This window comes from Carlito syrichta, unplaced genomic scaffold (genome assembly GCF_000164805.1).
Source record: "Carlito syrichta isolate Samal-C Ts95f unplaced genomic scaffold, Tarsius_syrichta-2.0.1 Scaffold309725, whole genome shotgun sequence".
Classification (NCBI taxonomy): Eukaryota; Metazoa; Chordata; class Mammalia; order Primates; family Tarsiidae; genus Carlito; species Carlito syrichta.
The window spans coordinates 99,001-119,974 of record NW_007253821.1 but is presented as its reverse complement, the minus strand read 5'-3'; the positions used below and the strand labels follow the sequence as shown (position 1 = coordinate 119,974).

The 20,974-nt window shown below is 40.6% G+C and overlaps 1 protein-coding gene across 1 annotated transcript in view; it reads right to left on the bottom strand.

The window, feature by feature from the left end:
- Positions 1-20,974, bottom strand: part of INTS4 (integrator complex subunit 4) — a 127,016-nt gene that overhangs the window by 34,998 nt on the left and 71,044 nt on the right. Inside the window, exons 11-14 of the mRNA XM_008067632.2 lie at positions 12,979-13,184; positions 8,420-8,562; positions 3,947-4,062; positions 405-538 (exon numbers count right to left, since the gene is read on the bottom strand). Coding sequence (XP_008065823.2) covers positions 405-538; positions 3,947-4,062; positions 8,420-8,562; positions 12,979-13,184 — 599 coding nt within the window. The remainder of the gene's footprint in view (positions 1-404; positions 539-3,946; positions 4,063-8,419; positions 8,563-12,978; positions 13,185-20,974) is intronic.

Below are 20,974 nucleotides of genomic sequence, written 5' to 3'. Positions count from 1 at the left end.
TTGGTCTAAATGACAATCTATTGTTCCAGATTGCTTTTCTTGCCTAATATAACTAATAATCCAGGAACACTTGAAAAAAATGAATCCTCTTAAAAGGTAAAGGATTCAGAAGCAAAAATATAAAACAATAGGAAATAGCCTCAGAGAAAAAGAGAATAAGCAAGTTTTCAGAAAATATATAGCTTGCTTTCTGCTATTTAATAACCACAAAGCACCAGGCATGGTGGCTCATACCTGTAATCTCAGCTACTTCGGAGGCTGAGGTGGGAGGACTGCTTGACCCAGGAGCTGGGGACCAGCTTGGGCAACATAGTCAGACCCCATCTCAAACAAACAAACAAACAAACAAACAAACACAGAAACAATAAATACAAAAGCAAAGAAAACAGATGTTTTCAACATACCCTCAAGGCTGGAACAAGATGAGAAAGACTGTCTCGGAGGTAGGCATAGTGCCTGAAGGTGTGATCTGAGAACAGTGCTGGCATTGTTGGACAGGTTTTTGCAGCATTGAAAATAAGAACCAAAACTGCAATATCTGATAGATCAGTGGGTTAAGTAAACTTGGAAATATAAAGGGTTGAATTTAGCAAAAATCTGGCGTCCTCACGTCCCACCCCCAAACTTCCTATCAAGAGATTATGATTTCCTGATAATCAAAGAAATGCAAATTCAAGCAAAGAGATACACTCCACTACTCCACTCACACTCCTAATTACCAAAAGGTTTTTAAAAGAATGCTAGATGTTGCTGAGAATACAAACAAATACACACTTTCCATACACCGTCTATTAAAGTACATATTGGCACAAGCCCTTTGGAAAATAACTTGGTACAAAGCAAGAGTCTTATGAATGTTGAGTAATTCCACATCTCAAGACCTATTCTAAGGAAACAACCTAATATCACAGAATCATTTATAATAGCAAATACAGTAGTGACCCCTCATCTTCAAGGGATCCATTCCAAGATCCTAAGTGGATGCCTGAAACCACAGATGGTACCAAACTCGACTGTCACCAAAAATTATATAATATTTTATACATTTCGGTTCACATCTTCCACCCACATATTTATTGCCTTTTCAATCTTAACTAAGCACTTATCAAGCACTATGGTTGTAACTTCTGTGGTATGAGATGCAACAGGCAAAATGAGAATAAATATCTTTTCCTTTCATCACAATTTCATGGATAGAAGAGTCATTCTTACCTTAAGTCATAGCAACCTCAGCATACAATTTTTTTCTTTCCTTATTGAGTTGAGAAATTTTACCTTTTCACTTAAAGGAAATACTTTACAGCTTCTCTTTGGCATATCCCAATTGCCAGCATCACTACTATTGTACTTTGGGGGGTCACTGTAAAGCATAATAGGGGTCACTTAAACACAAGTACTGTGATACCTCAATAGTTGATCAGATCCCTAGACAGCTCTTAAGTGACGAATGGGCAGGAACATCTACAGCCTGGATACACTGGGCAAAGGGAGGAATCGCATCCCAAGGGGGATGGAGAGGGATGCTGTGTGAGTCTATCACGTTTTCAGAATGACATGCAATTTAAAATTTATTGTTTATTTCTAGAAGTTTCCATTTAATATTTTCGGGCCATGTTAACCGCAGATAACTGAAACTGTGGAAAGCAAAACCACAGATAAGGGGATGCTACTATAATCAGAAATAACCTAAATGCCCCAAAACAGAAGAATTATTATCTAATTTTGTTTCACCTACATGATAGCATATTATACAATCATTAAACATTGTATTTATATGCTGGGCGCAGTGTCTAACACCTGTAATCCCAGCACTTTGGACGATAGAGGTGAGAGGATTGCCTGAACCCAGGGATTTGAGACCAGCCTGAGCAACAGAGTGAGACCTCATCTGTACAATAAATTTAAAAAATCAGCTGGGCATGGTGGTGCATGTCTATGGTTCCAGTTACTTGGAAGGCTGAGGCGAAAGATCACCTGAGCCCAGCAATACAAGGCTGTGGTGGTTTGAGCATGCCACCACACTCCAGAATGGGTGACTCCGACTCAAGAAAAAAAACTGTATTTATAAATAATTTGTAGTATAAGTATTTTTTGTAATAAGTAAAAAGAACAGGCTCTAAAATATATAAAATATATAGAAGATATCATAGCAGCTATCATCAAATATTTGTTGGTAAAATAAACTATATTAAAAAATATCAGTGCTGTATGAAAATAGCAAAATCACAAGTTTTAAAAAATAAGCAAAAATATTAACAGTAGATTACTTTGGCTAGTAAGACTGTAGGTATTAAATATGAAGTTTCTTTTTTCTACATTTTTGGATTTTCTTTCTATGTGTAGTAACTTTATAATGAAGGGAGAATCAGAAATTAAAAGATAAACATAGCTTCCAACAATCTTCCACATGCTTCCCAATGGCAGACCTAATATATGCTTATCCAGTATCCACCCTTCCCCTTTACTTACTAATAGAATACTGATTATATTCCAGATATTGTCTAATTTCCTGCCTAGAGCTTGGACCTGACAACTGGAGCTCTAGCAACAATCTTGAATAACCAGAAATAGTAAAACAAAAAACAGAAGGAGCCTGGATCACCAAGAATAATGTGGAGTTGCTGTATGAGCACCTACCTGCTTACAACTCCAGACTTCTCTCACAAAATGAAAATCTTTATTTGCTTAAGTAATGTGTGGGGGCAATCTCTCTTACAGCCAAACATCATTCATAAATAATATAATCCTCTGACTACTCATCTCTGATAAGCTGGATTTCAAACAGTTATACCAAACCATTACAGGTAAGAACTAGGATATGGCTGGGCATAGTGGCTCAAGTCTGTAATCCCAGCACTTTGGGGGGCTGAGGCGAGAGGACTGCCTGAGCCCAGGGGTTCAAGACCACCCTGGGCAAGTTGGTGAGATCTCATCTCTAAAATAAAATTTAAAAAATTAGCCGGGTGTGGTAGCGCATGCCTATAGTTCCGGCTACTTGGAAGTCTGAGGCGGAAGGATCGCCTGAACCCAGCAGGTTGATACTGGGGTGGGCCATGAATGTGCCACTGCACTCCAGCCTGGGCGATGGAGTGAGACTCCAACTCAAAAGACAAAAAAAGTAACCAGGACTAGGATGTGCCTTTCTTAGAGGTAAACACAAAGTTGGCTATTGCTTAGTGCACAGATCGTTATGAAAATTCTCCAAAAGAACTGTGAAAGTAAACAAACAGAATTAATGGTGGGTGGGGGGAGGCAGTGGGGAAAGGCAGGTATTTGTTAAAGGTTACGAGATCACAGCTAGACAGGAGGAATAAGTTCTAATGTTCTATAACACTGTAAGATGGCTACAGTTAACAACGTACAATTTCAATTAGCTAGGCAGATATTGAATGTTCACAACACAGATAAATGATAAATGTTTGAGATGATGAATATGCTAATTATCCTGATTTGATTGCTATATATCATATGAATTGAAATATCACTATGTACTCCATATACATGTACCATGATTATATGTCAATTAAAAGACAATAATTTAAATAATATTTGAAGGACAAATATAATGGTCACCTTAATGCAACAGCCAGTTATTTGGCTGATTGCTATGTTTCAACAAATATCCCTAAACCTCATCCATGGATCTGCCCATGGAGCAAAAAGAACCCTGTGGATGTACTGATGTAAATGTATCTCCATTCATCGAAAGCAATCCAATGGCATGGCAGGCTGCACAGGTTACCACAAACCTAATGAACTTGTCACAGAATCAGAGTAGTGGCTGAAAATAATAACCACCAGGCTATCTCAGGATACACTCTTTTATCTGAAGGAAATGAAAACAAAAACAAACAAAAAAACTCAGCTCACCCCTAGCTACCCTGCGGAAGGAGATGGCAAAGCTGTCTGCCCATATAGCAGGGCGTGTCCTAAGCACAGAGGATACAAGCTGGATCATCCATGTCCGGTTCAGCTGTGTCAAAAAACGGGTGAGTGCTCAGAAGCTCCGGCACCAAGGGAAGCACCAGGGTTGGATGCCGACTTCCCAGAAACTTCAAGCACCTGAAACAAACAAAGACCCACTTCAGTACATTAGTAAGTCCTTTAAAAAAGTACTAGGACCTGGAATAAGAAAACCTGATTCAATTTGGACATTTTCAACCATACACTTTTGCTAACTCTATGACTTCAGATATGTCATCCAATTAGTCTGGAATTCAGTTAATTAATCTAAAAACTTTGGTTATTATGAAGATAAAAGATAAAAGTGGATTATTTAACTACCAGTGATTTCCTCCATCCTTCTTGCCAAGAGAACCCTGATTTTACTCAGGCAGGCAGCAAAGAATTCAGAGAAGGCAAGCCCAGCCCAAGGGCTGAACTACCATTGTTCTAAACTCATCATGGAAAGCCCATTCCCATTTTACAGTGACTGGCTTGCTGGCAGGCAAGTAACCTACTTCTGGTCAATGGAGCAAGCAGGGAAGTCTGCTGGAGAGCTCCTCAAGAATGTTTTTCTAACCAAATAAAAAGAGAAATACATGAGAGGAAATGTCCCCTCCTTTCTGTCTTTAGATATTCTTATAAGGAAGCCATCTTACAACTATGAGAACTGCATGCAGAGAAATCAACCAGAGTTCTAACCCTGTTCACCTGCTGAAAGACCAGTCTTGGAACTGGCCTTCTGATTTCTTGCTATGTAAAGCATTAGACCACCGGGAGTGGTGGCTCAAGTCTGTAACCCCAGCACTTTGGGAGGTCGAGGCAAGAGGACTGCCTGAGCTCAGGGGTTCGAGACCAGCCTGGGCAACTTGGTGAGACCTTGTCTCTACAATAAATCAAAAAATAAGCTGGGTGTGGTAGTGCACATCTGCAGTTCCAGCTACTTGCAAGGCTGAGGCAGAAGGATCATCTGAGTCCAGCAGGTTGTGGTTGCTGTGAGTGTGCTATTGTACTCCAGCATGGGCGACAAAGACCCCAACCCGCCCCCCAAAAGTCAGACCTATTGTAGAAAATATTTTTAATCAAATTATCTTTGTTTATAAGCAAAGGCACTGCAACTAATATCTTGGGTGAAGTTCTAAAATCAGAGACCTGATTTTTTTTTTTTGAGTTGGAGTCTCACTCAGTCGTCCCGACTGGAGTGCAGTGGCCGCTCCCGGCCACCGCAGCCTCGAGCTGCTGGGCTCCGGCGATCCTTCCGCCTCAGCCCTCCAAGTAGCTGGAACTACAGGTGCACACGACCGTCTAATTTTTGATTTATTGTAGAGATGAGGTCTCGCCAAGTTGCCCAGGCGGGTCTCGAACCCGCGGGCTCAGGCAAAGTGCTGGGATTACAGGCTGAGCCACCAAGCCCGGCTAGAGACCTGATCTTTGTGTAACCATGGACAAGTAAATTTCTTCACTATACAATGGAATTAAAAGTCATTACCTCATAGAGTTGCTCTAAGGGTTAAATGAGACAGCTAATGTAAAGTACTTAGCAAGTTGTCTGTCATATAGTAAGAACTCAATAAATGTTAGCTATTATGACTACCTAAAGACCATTTATAAACTAAAAGGAACTACACAGATGAGAGAATTATGTATTTTTATTACTTTTCATTTCGTTCTGGTATAGAAGGTATACTGAATTGAAAACAACTACAAATCTTCATCTCTGCTCACTGAGTTTACAATACAGCTGAGGCAAAGATGACCAACACTATAAGGTAATGAACTATCAAACACATGACACTCAGAGAAAGCATCACACAGGAGATGACTTCACTAGGGATTGGAGAACAGGCAGATCAGCAAGACAGACAGCAAATTCATGAGTATATGGATTCTCATCTAAAGCATTTGCTCTTCTTAAAAAGTATGCTTTCCCAGTCTGGTGTTTTTCCTTCTATGTGAAAATAACTTCATTCATTACTTCTCCGGCCTTTCTCAGCCCTTTCACTCACTGTGCCTTGAGGCACATGGCAAAGGATGCATTTTGGCCTCCAGGTGCCACTCCTTTATGACAGCTCTTGCTTTATTCAGAACTCAGGTGGGGAACACAAGTGCTACTAACTGGGTTAACTTAGAGACCTGGGTCTCCCTAAGACGAATCTTCAATTCTGTCTTGTTAATATAGTAAATTTCTTACTATCTCATCCATCTTGCTATGTACGTATTTCCTAGTCTCTTCATTCCTGCTATTTGAGGGCTAGGTCTGAGTCCAATCCTAAATCTCAGAGACTCAACATAGTGATTGAGTTATATAATAAATGCTCAGTAAGTACTTGTTGAATGAACTAAAGATATATAAACAGAGCAAACTACCTCCTTCAAAACTTTCATTTATTCATCTTTATCAACATTTTTAAAATGTCACTCTAGCCGGGCTCGGTGGCACAGCCTGTAATCCCGCGCCTTGGGAGGCTGAGGTGAGTGGATTGCTGAGCCCGCGGGTTCGAGACCCGCCTGGGCAACTTGGCGAGACCTCATCTCTACAATAAATCAAAACATTAGCTGGGCGTGGTAGCACGCACCTGTAGTTCCAGCTACTTGGAAGGCTGAGGCAGAAGGATCGCCGGAACCCAGCAGGTTGAGGCTGTGGTGGCCGGGAGAGGCCACTACACTAAGTGAGACTCCAATTCAAAAAAAAAAAAAAAAAATGTCACTCTAACTATTCCTTTATTCTTCTACCATATTTTTTGATATTTCAAAACAAAGCCACACGAGAAAAGGTGAAAAAAATTAAGTGATATTCAGAAACAAAGCTCTGAGTATCACATGTTCTCAATCATATAGTGGACCTTGAACATCTACCATAATACTATAAGAAAAGGACTGATAGCTGTGGGAAACTATGGGGCGGGGTAGGGAGGTGAGACTAACGGTAGTAAATATCTGTCTGGGGATGGGGAGACACCCCTGATTAACAAGGGTGCCTAAACAACGCACATTTGTATACCTAACCCCTAACTGTACCCCACAATTTTATAATAAAAAACGTTTTTTTAAAAAAATTAAGTGATATTTATAATAAGTAACTTCAAAATCTTTTGGAGCACTATGTGGTTAAGCAGTTTTTGCTGTTGTTTTGTTTTGTCTTGTTTTTTTGGTCCACAATCACCCAATAATGATAACCCTATATAAATATTCTGGTTGGACCAAATAACCACAAATCCTCATTTAATGATAGAAGAATGTTCTGTGAAACATTCCATAACAACCCTTTTTCATCAAGCAAAATTAACCATTCCTTCTGTTCTCCATAGAACTACAGCGACTGATACAGTTATTTTCCCCCACTACAACCACCACATCCTAAGTGACTGAGAACTCCTTGAAAATAATAAATGTATGTCAAATTGAGCTGAACAGGACTGTTCAAAGAAATGGCAAAACAGAAAACCAAATATCAAAAATGTTACCTAGATCAAGACTCCTCTGGTATTTTCGGTTTTAATATATTTTCCAAATACCCAATTTAACCCATGTTTTTTCTTTTTTTACTAACAATTTTTTGAGTTTTTTATTTGTTTTTGTTTTTGTTTGAGTTGGAGTCTCACTCTGTCGCCCAGACTGGAGTGCAGTAGCCACTCCCGGCCACCGCAGCCTCGACCTGCTGGGATCCGGCGAGCCTTCCACCTCAGCCTTCCAAGTAGCTGGAACTATAGGCGCGCACTACCACGCCCAGCTAATTTTTGATTTATTGTAGAGATGAGGCCGCCAAGTTGCCCAGGCGGGTCTCGAACCCGCAGGCTCAGGAAATCCACTCACCTCAGCCTCCTAAAGCGCTGGGATTACAGGCTGAGCCACCGAGCCCAGCCAACAATTTTTTAAAAATCAATAAAGTATACACAGTTGGAGTGGTCTCATCACATAAGCTCATTTAAACATGTGGAACACACATTTCTGTACTACATATATGTAAGTAGTTCTTCAAACCAAGGTTCACAAACAGTGTCAACAGCTAATAATAGTCAGTAAAACTAGAGATAATCAAGAAGAAAAAAATAATTGGATTTCCCATCTGTAGATAAAGTGCTGGCCCTGCCTCTCAGTTCTATGATGGTGGTTCTGATCCTGCACAACAACACAAAATAGACAAGGGAGTGGCTAACACTATGTAGGAGAGAGGAAATCTGATGGACTCGTTTTTGTTCCTCTAATACCTACCACAGGTCTTGGTGCATAGTCAGCAAATAGCAGGCACAAAATATTTGCTAGGTAGATGGATGGACAAATTAATGAGTAATTTAAAATGTGACATTCTGTTCAGAAATCAGACTCCTGAGAGTTTAGTTAAGTTGAATCAGGTATCTACATTCAAAGCAAAACTGAGGACCACACCCCCGATCTGTGATGTTTCCCCAAACAACGTCAGCACAGCACACCTACACACCATGGGACTCAATGAATAAATGGGCAAAAAAGTCCTTACTTCCATATGGAGTCCCTATCAGTAGGGTACTTGGTTAAATTTTTCAGCAGCTCCACCAATGCAAGATGAATCCCTTCTTTGGTTGAAACATTAGTGCAGCATAAGAGTTCATGAAGAGCCTCTCTAATATCTCTGGACGAATCCTTAAAAAAACAAAAGGGTAATAATAATAATAGTCACTGCTGGTTAGGAGACAGCAGACTCGGCCTCCCTCTACCATCCCTTCTCCCTAGCCACCGTCCCATCTAGGGTGGCCATGGAACAAAATATGTGGAAGTTTCCTGGTTGAAATTACCGAAAAAACTTTCATTTTACTGATGAATAAAAAGACCAGATGTAGTAGCTTTGCCCCCTTTCCTCTCCTTCCTATCTGGAACTAAACCATGATGGTAAACGTACCGGAGTCTTCTCGCAACTATGAAAAAGGACAGGCTAAGAACAGAAGTTAACAGAGAGACAGGGGAATGGCTGGTTGGAACAGTCAAAACACATACAACATTTGTTCTGTTTGCCATCTTATATGGGCAAGGTTTGTGGCATCCAAAAACAATTACAAAATTACGGATCATGGCCAGGCATGTTGGCTCAAGCCTATAATCCCAGCATTTTGGGATAGAGGTGAGAGGACTGCCTGAGCCCAGAGGTTCAAGACCAGCCTGGGCAACTTGGTGAGACCTCGTCTCTACAATAAATAAAAAAAAATTAGCCAGGTATGGTGGCACACGCCTTGAGTTCCAGCTACTTGAAAGGTTGAGGTAGAAGGATCAACAGAGCACAACAAGTTGAGGCTGAGGTAACCATGAGCATGCCACTGCACTCATGACTGGATAACAGAGTAAGACTCCAACTCAAAAAAAAAAAAAAAAAACCAAAAACTACTGATTACAGATCAGTATAAGAGATAAAATAATGAAAATATTTAAAATATTTCAAGAATTACCAAATAGTGATACAGAGCCACAAAGTGGGTACATGCTATCAGAAAAGTGGCACTGGTAGACTAGCTCAACCACAGGGTTGCCAGTTTTTCAATCTGTAAAAAACACAGTCTCTGCAAAGTGAAATAAAAAGTGGTATGACTGTATGCATTCAAGGAAGGAATAAGGCAAAGAATCAATCCATCTGATGTGAATTTCAAGAAGACTTCAAGATAAATGTTAAAAGACTGGTAAATCAAAACTTGCTCCTCTCCATAAAAGCCTGCAGTGGTTTCCCACCATGCTTAGAATACAATCACTTGGCGAGACCTCGTCTCTACAATAAATCAAAAATTAGTCAGGCGCAGCAACTCGGAAGGTGAGGCGGAAGGATCACTGGAGACCAGTAGGTCAACACTGGGGTGGCCGTCAGCATGCCACTGCACTCGAGCTTGGGACAGAGTGAGACTCCAACTCAAAAAAAAAGAATACAATCCGAACATCCTACCGTGGGCTACAAGGCTCTCCCCTGTCCTCTGTCCATCTCTCAGATCTCATCTCATATCACATTTCCACTTTTTCACTATGTTCCACTCATATCTGACTTCCTACTCTGCGAACACACCGAAGTTCATATGTGTCTGACTTTCCAATAGCTGCTGCCTCTACCTGAAGCTTCTTCCCTCAGTCTTTACATGACAGATTTCTTTTTCATCATTCAAGACTCAACGTGAACATCATCTCCTCATAAAGGCTTTACTAACCACTTAATTTCCAAGGAAATTCCCCACTCCTCCATCACAGCATTTATCTTCTGCATTAGATTTATCACTTTCTGAAATCATTTTGTTTCTCTCTCTCTTAATATCTAGAGACAAGATCCTGTTTTCGATACTACTACATTTCTAGGATATACACATTGCTTTTTTGAATAAATAAATGCATTTCTCTAGGAAGGACAGTATTTAAGCTTAGCAAAGGCAAAAAAAAAAGGAAATTCCAGCTGAAGGGTTAACTAGCTGAGGCACAAAGAAATGATGTACAGTGACACAGTAAATCTAAGAGCACAGTAAGACACAGAATAGAATAGTCTAGACAGTAAGTTTATATAAGTCTAAACCCTTGAAAAGAATTACATGTCAAGGATTTTATATTTAAACAAATTATTTGTGAATCATACACAGAAGTTTTCACAAATAAGCATACGTGTAGCCCTGTAGCCTGGAACATAGCTCAGCTACTGAACAAACATTTACCAAGCACCTTATTGAGCCAGAAAATGCAATGCACTGAGAATTAAAAAATGAAAAAGGCTGGGTGTAGAGGCTCACACCTATAATCCCAACACTTTGGGAGGTTAAAGTGGGAAGACAGCTTAAGACAAGGAGTTCAAGTCCAGCTTGGGAAACATAGCAAAATTAAAAAAAAAAAAAAATTAGTCAGCTGTGGTGGCTTGCACCTGTAGTCCTAGCTAGTCAGGAGCTTGAAACAAGAGGATTGCTTGAGCCCAGGAGTTCTAGGTTGCAGTGAGCTATGATCGCTACACTGAACTCCAGCCTCAGTGACAGAGCAAGACTTTGTCAAAACATTTAAAAAAGAAAAGAAAAAAGCCAGGACCTCTAGAGAAGCCCAGTCTTATGGAATAAAGAAGTACTGAAAAATACTAGAGCAGTATACACAGGGTGTTATGGGAATGGAAAAACAGCATTCAGTTCACCCAGGGGCGGGGGAGCAGTTAGGGAAGGTTTCCTGGATATGCTGCCTGGATATGTTCTGCTGTGGGAATAAGTAGAAGTCTGCTAGGTCAAAGTGGTAGTTTTGCAGAGAAAAATGACAGTGAAAGCAAAATGGCAAGGAAAAGCAAGATATGTAGCAAACTATAACATAAAGTTCAAGGTGAGGAATGGTGTAAAAGAAAGCTACAAAGGAAAGGAGTGGTTAGACTACAAGACCACCATGAAAAACAATACACAAAATATAAACTTATTTGCAGGAGAAAATACATGAAAAGTTGTAAGTAAAGATTTAGAATTCAGGAAAAAGCTTAATAGAAGTACTAAGAAGCTAAGAGAATAGTAGGAACCATCAAAACCAAAGCACCAATCTGTTTTCTAAAGTATGATTTGGTGTTTTTTTTTTGACTCCTGGTCTCACTCTGTTTTCCAGGCTAGAGTACAATGGCATGATCACAGCTCACTGCAGTCTCAACCTCCAGGCTCAGGTGATCCTTCTGTCTTAGCCTCTCGAGTAGCTGGGACTTCAGGAGTGTACCACCACCATGCCTGGCTAATTTATTTTTATTCTTTTGTAGAAATGAGGTCTTACTATGTTGCCTAGGCTGCTCTTGAACTCCTAGGCTCACTCAATCCTCTTACCTCAGCCTCCCAAAGTGCAAAGGATTACAGGCATGAGCCACTGAGCCCAGTCTTGTTTTCTAATGTATGTTGCAGAAATCTGTAACAAGTGTACTAATAACTAAGCACCAAATTGCTATCCATTTCACATCTGAACCCCACATCCCCCCAAAAAGGAAACCCAAGCCCAAATCCCATTTACAAATACTTTGAAAAACTTCAGTACTTGCAAATAAAATCCAGACACTTTAGAGAAGTAACTCAAGAACCACATAGAGCTGTACAGCACAGGAAGCAAATCTGTGTTCATATCCTGACGCAGAGGCTGACTAGCTCAGACAACTTAGGTTTTTCTCAATAAAATTCATGTTGAATGACTCAAGCCCTGAGAGCCCTTCCAGCTCTCACAGCCTGTGATTCACTAGAATAATGAAATCAAATGGAAGCCTGGAAAGAACTCTTCATTTAGTCCCCCCCATATCTATAGCCTGGTCCTCCCCTCTGCCATCCCCTCAACTCTAAGCTATCAATACAATAAACTCCTCTTAATTCCCTGATTATATCATCTTCTCCTTACCTCTGCATTTCTAGATGCTGCTCCTTCTGTCTGGTACCTTTCACCCTGCCACTCTCTCCTTTAAAAAAAGATGCCTCAGTCAAGCATGGTTGCTCAAGTCTGTAATCCCAGCATTTTGGGAGGCGGAGGCAAGAGAATTGCCTGAATCCGCGGGTTCAAGACCAGCCTGGGCAACTTGGCAAGACGTCGCCTCTACAATAAATCAGACAATTAGCCAGGCATGATGGCACACGCCTGTGGTTCCAGCTACTTGGAAGGCTGAGGCAGAAGGATTGCCTGAGCCCAGTAGGTCAAGGCTGCAATGGCTGTGAGTGTGCCAATGCACTCCAGCCTGGGCAACAGAATGAGACACCTAACTCTAACTCTAACTAACTGTAACTCTAACTCTCTAACTCTAACTCAATAAAAATAAAAAGATACCTCGCTAAGTCCTACTCCTTCAGCTGTCCACTAGTGCATTTCTTCTTTCCTCCCCTTGTCCCCAACCTCACTTCGGACAGTTCAGACTGGATACTCTCTGTATTCCCAGGGCACCCTACTCTTTCCTGATCACAGCAAGACCAAGCTTATTCAAATTCCTAATTAATAGTTAGTTTCCTCCATCTTGGGGGAAGGGTGTACTGAGAAGCAGAACTGTGCTTCCTGATACACTTTTCTATCACCAATACCCAGCACAACAGTTGGGGGGAAGGAAGAATGAATAATACTTACCTCTAGCACAGCCAGGACAGTGTCAAGCTGATCTTCTCGGAGGGTGATATTGTTAGAGATTTTTCTCATGGTATGTATGGACTGTAGACGTACTTCCTCAATTTCATCATTAAACATGTCAACTAGGAAGTCAAGGCACTTCTCAGCAAAAGAGGGTGAAGACTGCGCCAGCATGCAGAGAGCCTCCACAGCAGCAATACGAACCTCTAGAGAAAAGGGAACCAAAAAATCCTGCATATCAGCTGGATAAAGTGATATGCATCCGCAGTCCCAGTTTACCAGGAGGCCGTGGCAGGAGGATTGCTTAGGCTCAGGAGTTCAAGGCCAATCTGGGCAACACAGTGAAATCTCATCTTTAAATAAATATATTTACGTATATATTGTTACACACACACACACACACACACAAAGCAACTGCACTTGGTCAAGTTAAGATCCATGGGAAAAGTCCAAGACAGACTTCTCCTTCAAGCTATCTTTCATTCTCTACTCCTCTTACTCTACAAACATCCTGGGAGATCCCCATGCCCAGAGTTTCGGACACCACCTTCACACTGGTCCACAAACATGGACTTCGGTGTAAGAAGAACTATGATTTAAATCTGATTCCACATACATGTGAACAAGTCACATATCAGTCTACATTAACTGAATTTCTTGAAAACTCTAAGTAATCTTACGTATCTCAGTATTCCAGTCACAGCAAAGTACTTTTTCAAAAAGTCAGTTATTAAACAATATTAACATTATTATTAAAATAGGCTAGATATCATTATTCTCATTTTAGAGATAAGATTCAGCAAAGTGAATTAACTTGCCTCAAAGTGAATGAGGGCAGAGATAAGACTGGTACTCAGGTTGTTGATTCTAGGCTAGCATTATGTAGTGGTTAGGGGTGCATGCTTTGGAATGAAAGAGGTCTCAGGGCAAAGTGTGGAGACTAATCCCGCCATTAACTTGATCTTGAATAAGTAATTTAACTTCCTGACACCTTAATTTTCTCACTTTTTAAATGAAAATAATACTCATTTTCTAGCCAGGCTCGGTGGCTCAGCCTGTAATCCCACGCTTTGGGAGGCTGAGGTGAGTGGACTGCCTGAGCCCGTGGGTTCGAGACCCGCCTGGGCAACTTGGCGAGACCTCATCTCTACGATAAATCAAAATATTAGCCAGGTGTGGTAGTGCATCCCTATAGTTCCAGCTACTGGAAGGCTGAGGCGGAAGGATCGCCAGAGCCCAGCAGATCGAGCCCACCACTCCCGGGTACTGCACTCCAGTCTGGGTGACAGAGTGAGACTCCAACTCAAAAAAAACAAAAAAACCCTCATTTTCTTACAAAGTTGTTAGGACTAAATGAGACAATGTAGGTAAAACACATAGCACACTACCAGCCATATTTGAAGGGCTCAATAAATATCAGCTAGGACATAGGTATAGGCCTTGTAAGCAAGCACCTTGTAAACAGAGGCATGTCCACATATGACCCACTCACAGCCGACATCATACTGAATAGGGAAAAGTTAAAAGCATCCTCCCTCAGCACGTGTATAAGGCAAGGATGCCTACTTTCACCACTTCAACAGAGTACTCAAAGTCCTACACAGAAAAATTAGGAAAGAGAAAGAAATACAGGGTATCCAAATTGGAAAAGAAGAAATCAAACTATCTGTTTGCTGATGACAGGATCTTATACCTAGAAAATCCAAAAGACTCTTCCAAAAGACTTCTGGACTTAATAAATGAACTCAGTAAAGTCTCAGGTTACACATCCAACACACACAAATCAGCAGCACTACTACACATCAATAACAACCAAGTTGAGAATCAAATCAAGAACTTAATGCCATTTACAACAGTTGCCAAGTCCAAAACAAAATACCTAGGAATATATTTAATCAAGAAGGTGAAACACCTCTACAAGGAGAACTACAAAACACTGATGAAATAAATCATAGAGAATACAAATGAAAAAACATTCCATGCTCATGGATTGGAAAAATCAACATTGTTAAAATGACCACACTACTCAAAGTAATCTATAGATTCAACATAATCCCTATTAAACTACCAATGTCATTTTTCACAGAATTAGAAAAAACAATTCTAAAATTCATATGATACTGGGGGGGGGGGAGCCTGAATAGCTAAGGCAATCCTAAGCAAAAAGAACAAAGCTGGAAGCATCACATTACTCAACTTTAAATTATACTGCTAGGCTGTAGTAACCAAAACAGCACAGTACTGGCAGAAGAGAAGATACGTGGACCAATGGAACAGAATAGAAAATCAAAAAATGAACCCAAATAACTACAATCAACTGATCTTCAACGAAGCAAACAAAAACATACACTAGGGACAGGATATCCCATTTAACAGATGGTGCTGGGAAAATTGAATAGCTACACACAGAAAAATGAAACTGGACCCCAATCTCTCACCAAATACAAAAATTGACTCAAGATGGATTAAAGACCTACAAGTCAGACCTGAAAGCATACAAATCCTAGAAGAAAACCTACAAAAAACTCTTTTGGACACAGACCTAGGAAAAGAATTTATGGCTCAAACCCAAAAAGCAAATGCAACAAAACCAAAAATAAACAAGTGGGACTTAATTAACTAAAAAGTTTCTGTACAGCATCAGAAATAATCAACAGAGTAAACAGTCAACCTATAGAATGGAAGGAAATACTCACAAACAATGCATCTGACAAGGACTAATATCCAGAATTTACAAAGAACTCAAACAAATCAGCAAGGAAAAAAAAAACCTAGGAAAAGGTGGATAAATGACACAAACAGGCAACTCTCAAAAGATAGACAAATGGCCAAGAAACATGTGAAAAAACGCTCAACATCACTAATTATCAGGGAAATGCAAATTAAAACCACAATGAGATACCACCTTACATCAGTCAGAATGGTCATTAATAAAAAAATTAAAAAACAATCAATGTTGGCACAGATGTAGTGAAATGGGAATCCTTATACACTGTTGACAGGAATGTAAGTTAGTATAACCTCTATGGAAATCAGTACGGAGATCTCTCAAGAAACTAAAAGTAGATCCACCATTTGATCCAGCAATCCCATTACTTGGTATCTACCGAAAAGAAGAGAGGTCATTACACAAAAAAGACGCCCATACTTGCATGTTTATAGAAACACAACTCACAATTGCAACATGCAGAATCAACCTAAATGTCCATCAACTAATCAGTGGATAATGAAAATGTGATGCATACACAATACACACCACAGAATACTATTCAGCCATACGAAAGAACAAAATAATGTATTTTGCAGCAACTTGGATGGAATTGGAGACCATTATCCTAAGGGAAGTAATGCAGGAACAGAATACCACATACCTCATGTTCTCACTGATAAGTGGGAGCTAAGCTCAGGGTCTGCAAAGGCACGTAGAATGGCAGAGAGGACGCTGGAGACTCAGAAAGGGGAGGATGAGAAGGGGGAGGGATGAAAAATCGCCTATTGGGTACAGTGTGGACTGATGGGGTGATGGGTACACTTCCAGCCCAGACGTCGTCATTACTATACACAAAGCAGCCACATAACCCAAAACCATTTGTACCCCTAAAACTATTAAAAATTTTTTGCCAACAAACACATGAAGAAATGCTCAACCTCACTAATCATCAGGGAGATGCAAATCAAAACCACACTGAGATACCACCTAACTCCAGTCAGAATGGCAATTATCAATAACTCAAAAAATAATAGCTGTTGGAGAGGGTGTGGCGAAAAGGGAACATTCCTACACTGTTGGTGGGAGTGTAAACTAGTGCAACCTCTGTAGAAAGCAGTGTGGCGATTTCTAAAAGTTCTAAACATCAACCTCCCATATGACCCCACAATCCCCCTACTGGGAATATACCCTGAAGAACTCAAATCACTCTATAAAAAAGATACCTGCACACGAATGTTTATCGCAGCATTGTTCACAATAGCAAGAACCTGGAACCAACCACGCTGTCTATCAAAAGAGGACTGTATTAAAAAAAAATGTGGTAAATATACACGATGGAATACTATGCAGCCATAAAAAAGAACAAAATCATGAATTTCGCAGCAACCTGGATGGAGCTATAGTCTATAATACTGAGTGACCTCTCACAGAAACAAAGATCTGAGTATCACATATTCTCACTCATATAGTGACCTTGATCATCCAACGCACTACCATAAGAAAATGACTGACAGTGGTGGGAAACCATGGGCGGGGGGTGGAACTAATGGTAGTAAACATCTGTCTGGGGATAGGGAGGTACCTGTTATCAACAAGGGGGCCTAAATGAAGCATATTTGTATACCTAACCCTTAACTGTACCCCACAATATCAAAATGAAAAATATTGATTAAAAAAAAAAAACTTTTTTAAAGGCCGGGCTCAGTGGCTCAGCCTGTAATCCCGCACTTTGGGAGGCCGAGGTGAGTGAATTGCCTGAGTCCATGGGTTCGAGACCCGCCTGGGCAACTTGGCAAAACCTCACCTCTACAATAAATCAAAAAAATTAGCCGGGTGTGGTAGTGCGTGCCTGTAGTTCCAGCTGCTTGGAAAGCTGAGGCGGAAGGATTGCCAGAGCCCAGCAGGTCGAGGCTGCGGTGGCCAGGAGCAGTCACTGCACTCCAGCCTGGGTGACTGAGTGAGACTCCAACTCAAAAAATAAAATAAAATAAAATAAAAATTTTAAAAAAAGAAAACAGAAGCATGTCTTCTACTCCTTGGCATGCTCAGAACATGTAACAATAAAGCCACTGAGCCCAGGAAACTCGTGTTCATTCACTAATAAATGTTTCCTAAACCCGAACTACATGCCAGGCCCAGTACGGAGTGCTAGGACTCAGAGATAAGAAACAAGTAAGATAAAGCTCACAAGTCTTCCATAAATGGTTGTTTTGTTCCAGTCATTCCCAAATGGTTCTACAACAAAATATACAATTTCGTAACAAAATAAAACAATAAAACTTAAATATTTGGTTAAAATTCACAAACACAATTTGCTCTTTGTATAAAGAAAGATTTTACAGACACATTAAAAGTAGAGTTATTAGCTGGGCTCGGTGGCTCAGCCTGTAATCACACACCTTTGGGAGGCTGAGATGAGTGGATTGACTGAGCCTGCGGATTCAAGACCCGCCTGGGCAGCGAGACCTCATCTCTACAATAAATCAAAAAATAAGCCAGGCATGGTAGCGCATGCCTGTGGTTCTAGCTAAATGGAAGCCTGAGGCGGAAGGATCGCCGGAGCCCAGCAAGGTCAAGGCTGCGGTGGCTAGGAGCGGCCACTGCACTCCAGTCTGGGCGACAGAGTGAGACTCCACTCAAAAAAAAAAAAAGTAGAGTTACTAATTAGGCTGGGCATGGTGGCTCATGCCTATAATCCCAGCACTTTCGGAGGCCGAGGTGAGACGATCACTTGGACCCAGGAGTTTGAGATCAGACTGGGCAACACAGTAAGATTCCATCTCTATTTTTTAAAAATTAAAACTTTAAAGTAGTGTTACTACATTAAAAGAGAGATAATTCAGATTTTTTTTGGTAGCCATGAATTTATCCTTTCTAAAGAGAAGGATTTTCTGTACTTTACAATAATATAATTTTTTTTTTAAGAGAGAGGGTCTCACCCAGTGGTGGCATTGAAGCCTTGAACTCCTGGGCTCAAGTGATCTTCTCACCTCAGCCTCCGAAGTAGTTGGGACTACAGGAATGTGCCATCACACTGAACTAATTTTTTGAAAAAAATTTTTTTTTTGGTAGAGATAGGGTCTATGCTGCCCAAGTTAGTCTCAAACTCCTAGCCTGAAGTGATACTCCCACCTCAGCCTCCCAAAGCATTGGGATTACAGCCATGAGCCACAGCACCTGGACATACAATAATGTAATTTCAATGTGAAATTGCTAATAATTATAAACCAAGATAGTGATGAACCCAAACATGTTAACTGCTAGCTCTTCTTCCTGGAATTTAATTCATTACACTGCACTGACTCATATATAACCTTTACAAATCCATCAAAGGAATCACAGAGGAACTTAGGATGAGCATGGATAATTAATGTGACCCTAGCTGACACAGTTCCAAGCAGAAGCAGTGAAACTCGGTGTTTTACTCTGCTTGTACAGCCAGGCTACAGGGAAGTAAATTTATATTTTCCACTAAACTTTTTGGAATATTGAAAATATGTAACAGACTGCTTAAGGGTTCAGGACAGAGAAAAGGAATCTGCTATAGAGAAAAAAAGACTCATCCTCAGCATCCAAACATGTATAATTGGATCGTGACTTAGCTACTTCTTGACTTTGTACTTAGCACCCAAGATACAAAGATGAGTAAGAACAAGGGTATCTCCTCCATGCTTACAGACAAGAATAGTCAATTGCATTACAGAGTGATGTGTGTTACCACAGAAAAGCACAAGGAAAGTACAAAAATGCACGAGAGACATATAGCCCAGTCAACAGGATCAGAGGTGGCTTTCTTTTTTTTTTTTTTTTGAGTTGGAATCTCAATCTGTCGCCCAGACTGGGGTGCAGTGGCCGCTCCCGGCCACCACGGCCTCAACCTGCTGCTGGGCTCTGGCGATCCTTTCGCCTCAGCCTTCCGAGTAGCCGGAATTACAGGCATGCGCTACCATGCCCAGCAGATTTTTTTATTTATTGTAGAGATGAGGTTTTGCCAAGTTGCCCAGGCAGGTCTTGAACCCGCAAGCTCGGGCAATTCACTCACCTCAGCCTCCCAAAGCGAGGGATTACAGGCTGAGCCACCGAGCCCAGTCCAGAGGTGGCTTTCTGAAACAAATGATGCCTGAAACAATACCAGAAGGACCTGCTAAGCGAAAAGAAAGAAAAAAAGCCTTTCTGAGCAGAGGAACCTCATACACAAAGTCCACAAAGAGAGGGAGAACATGGATGAATTAGAAGACTAAAAGTATGTAGGGTACTATACTGCAGTCTACAGCCAATGAAATAAGGCTCCATTTCATTCCCAGTCAATATGCCTCCAAAATCCAAATTAACTCAGAATTTCTTAAATGTGGTCTTCTGTGTCCCCACCACAAATGTGTTCCTCATGGTCCTAACCTGCTGTCTGGAGAAACCCACCAAACATAATGACATCAAAAGGGGGTGAAGGGCCCCCTCAAAGGCATCCTGGGCTACACTCAGCACCAGGTTGTATCCTCCAACTTTAATAGTGACACCCACTCTTCCACCTTCAATTATGGGGCTGGAACTTACCTCAATGACCACTTTGTCAAACTCATTTCCTGGTATGACAATAAATTTGGCTACAGCAGCAGGGTGGTGCACCTCATGGTCCACACGGCCTCCAAAGAGTAAGAGTCCTCAGACCACCAACTCCAGCAAGAGCATGAGAGGGAAAGAGAGACCCTCAGCTGCTGGGGAGTCCCTGTCACACTCAGTTCCCAACCACAGTGAGAATCTCCCCTCCTCATAGTGTTCATGCAAGATCCCCTGAAGAATCGAGGGGCTTAGGGAACCCCACCTTGTACCATCAATAAAGTCCCGTGTACTCAGTCAAAAAATAAAATAAAATAAAATAAAATAAATGTACTAAAACTAGAAAGCTGTCATATCTGAAACCTGGTTATAGTCTACTCACTTCCCAAACTTAAGTTAATTAAATCTTAGTGACAAATTAAAAACTGTATAAATAAACCACATAAACATTAGTAGAGATAAAATTCAACCACAGAAACAAAACAAATAAAAATGCTAATGGAAACAAAATAAAATAGGTTTCAGTTACTCGGAGTAAAATAAATTTTAATAACTGAAATTCTTTACTAAATTGTAATTTATGTCTCAAGTTCATAGAGATTAAAACAGCAGAGATAGTTTTAACTGATTTTTAACCTACTGATGAAAAACTGTCTTTCAAAAATAGAGATTGCTCTTCTAAGAAGAAGTTATATGTTAAGATAATTTTTTATAAGAATTTTTTGTGTGTGT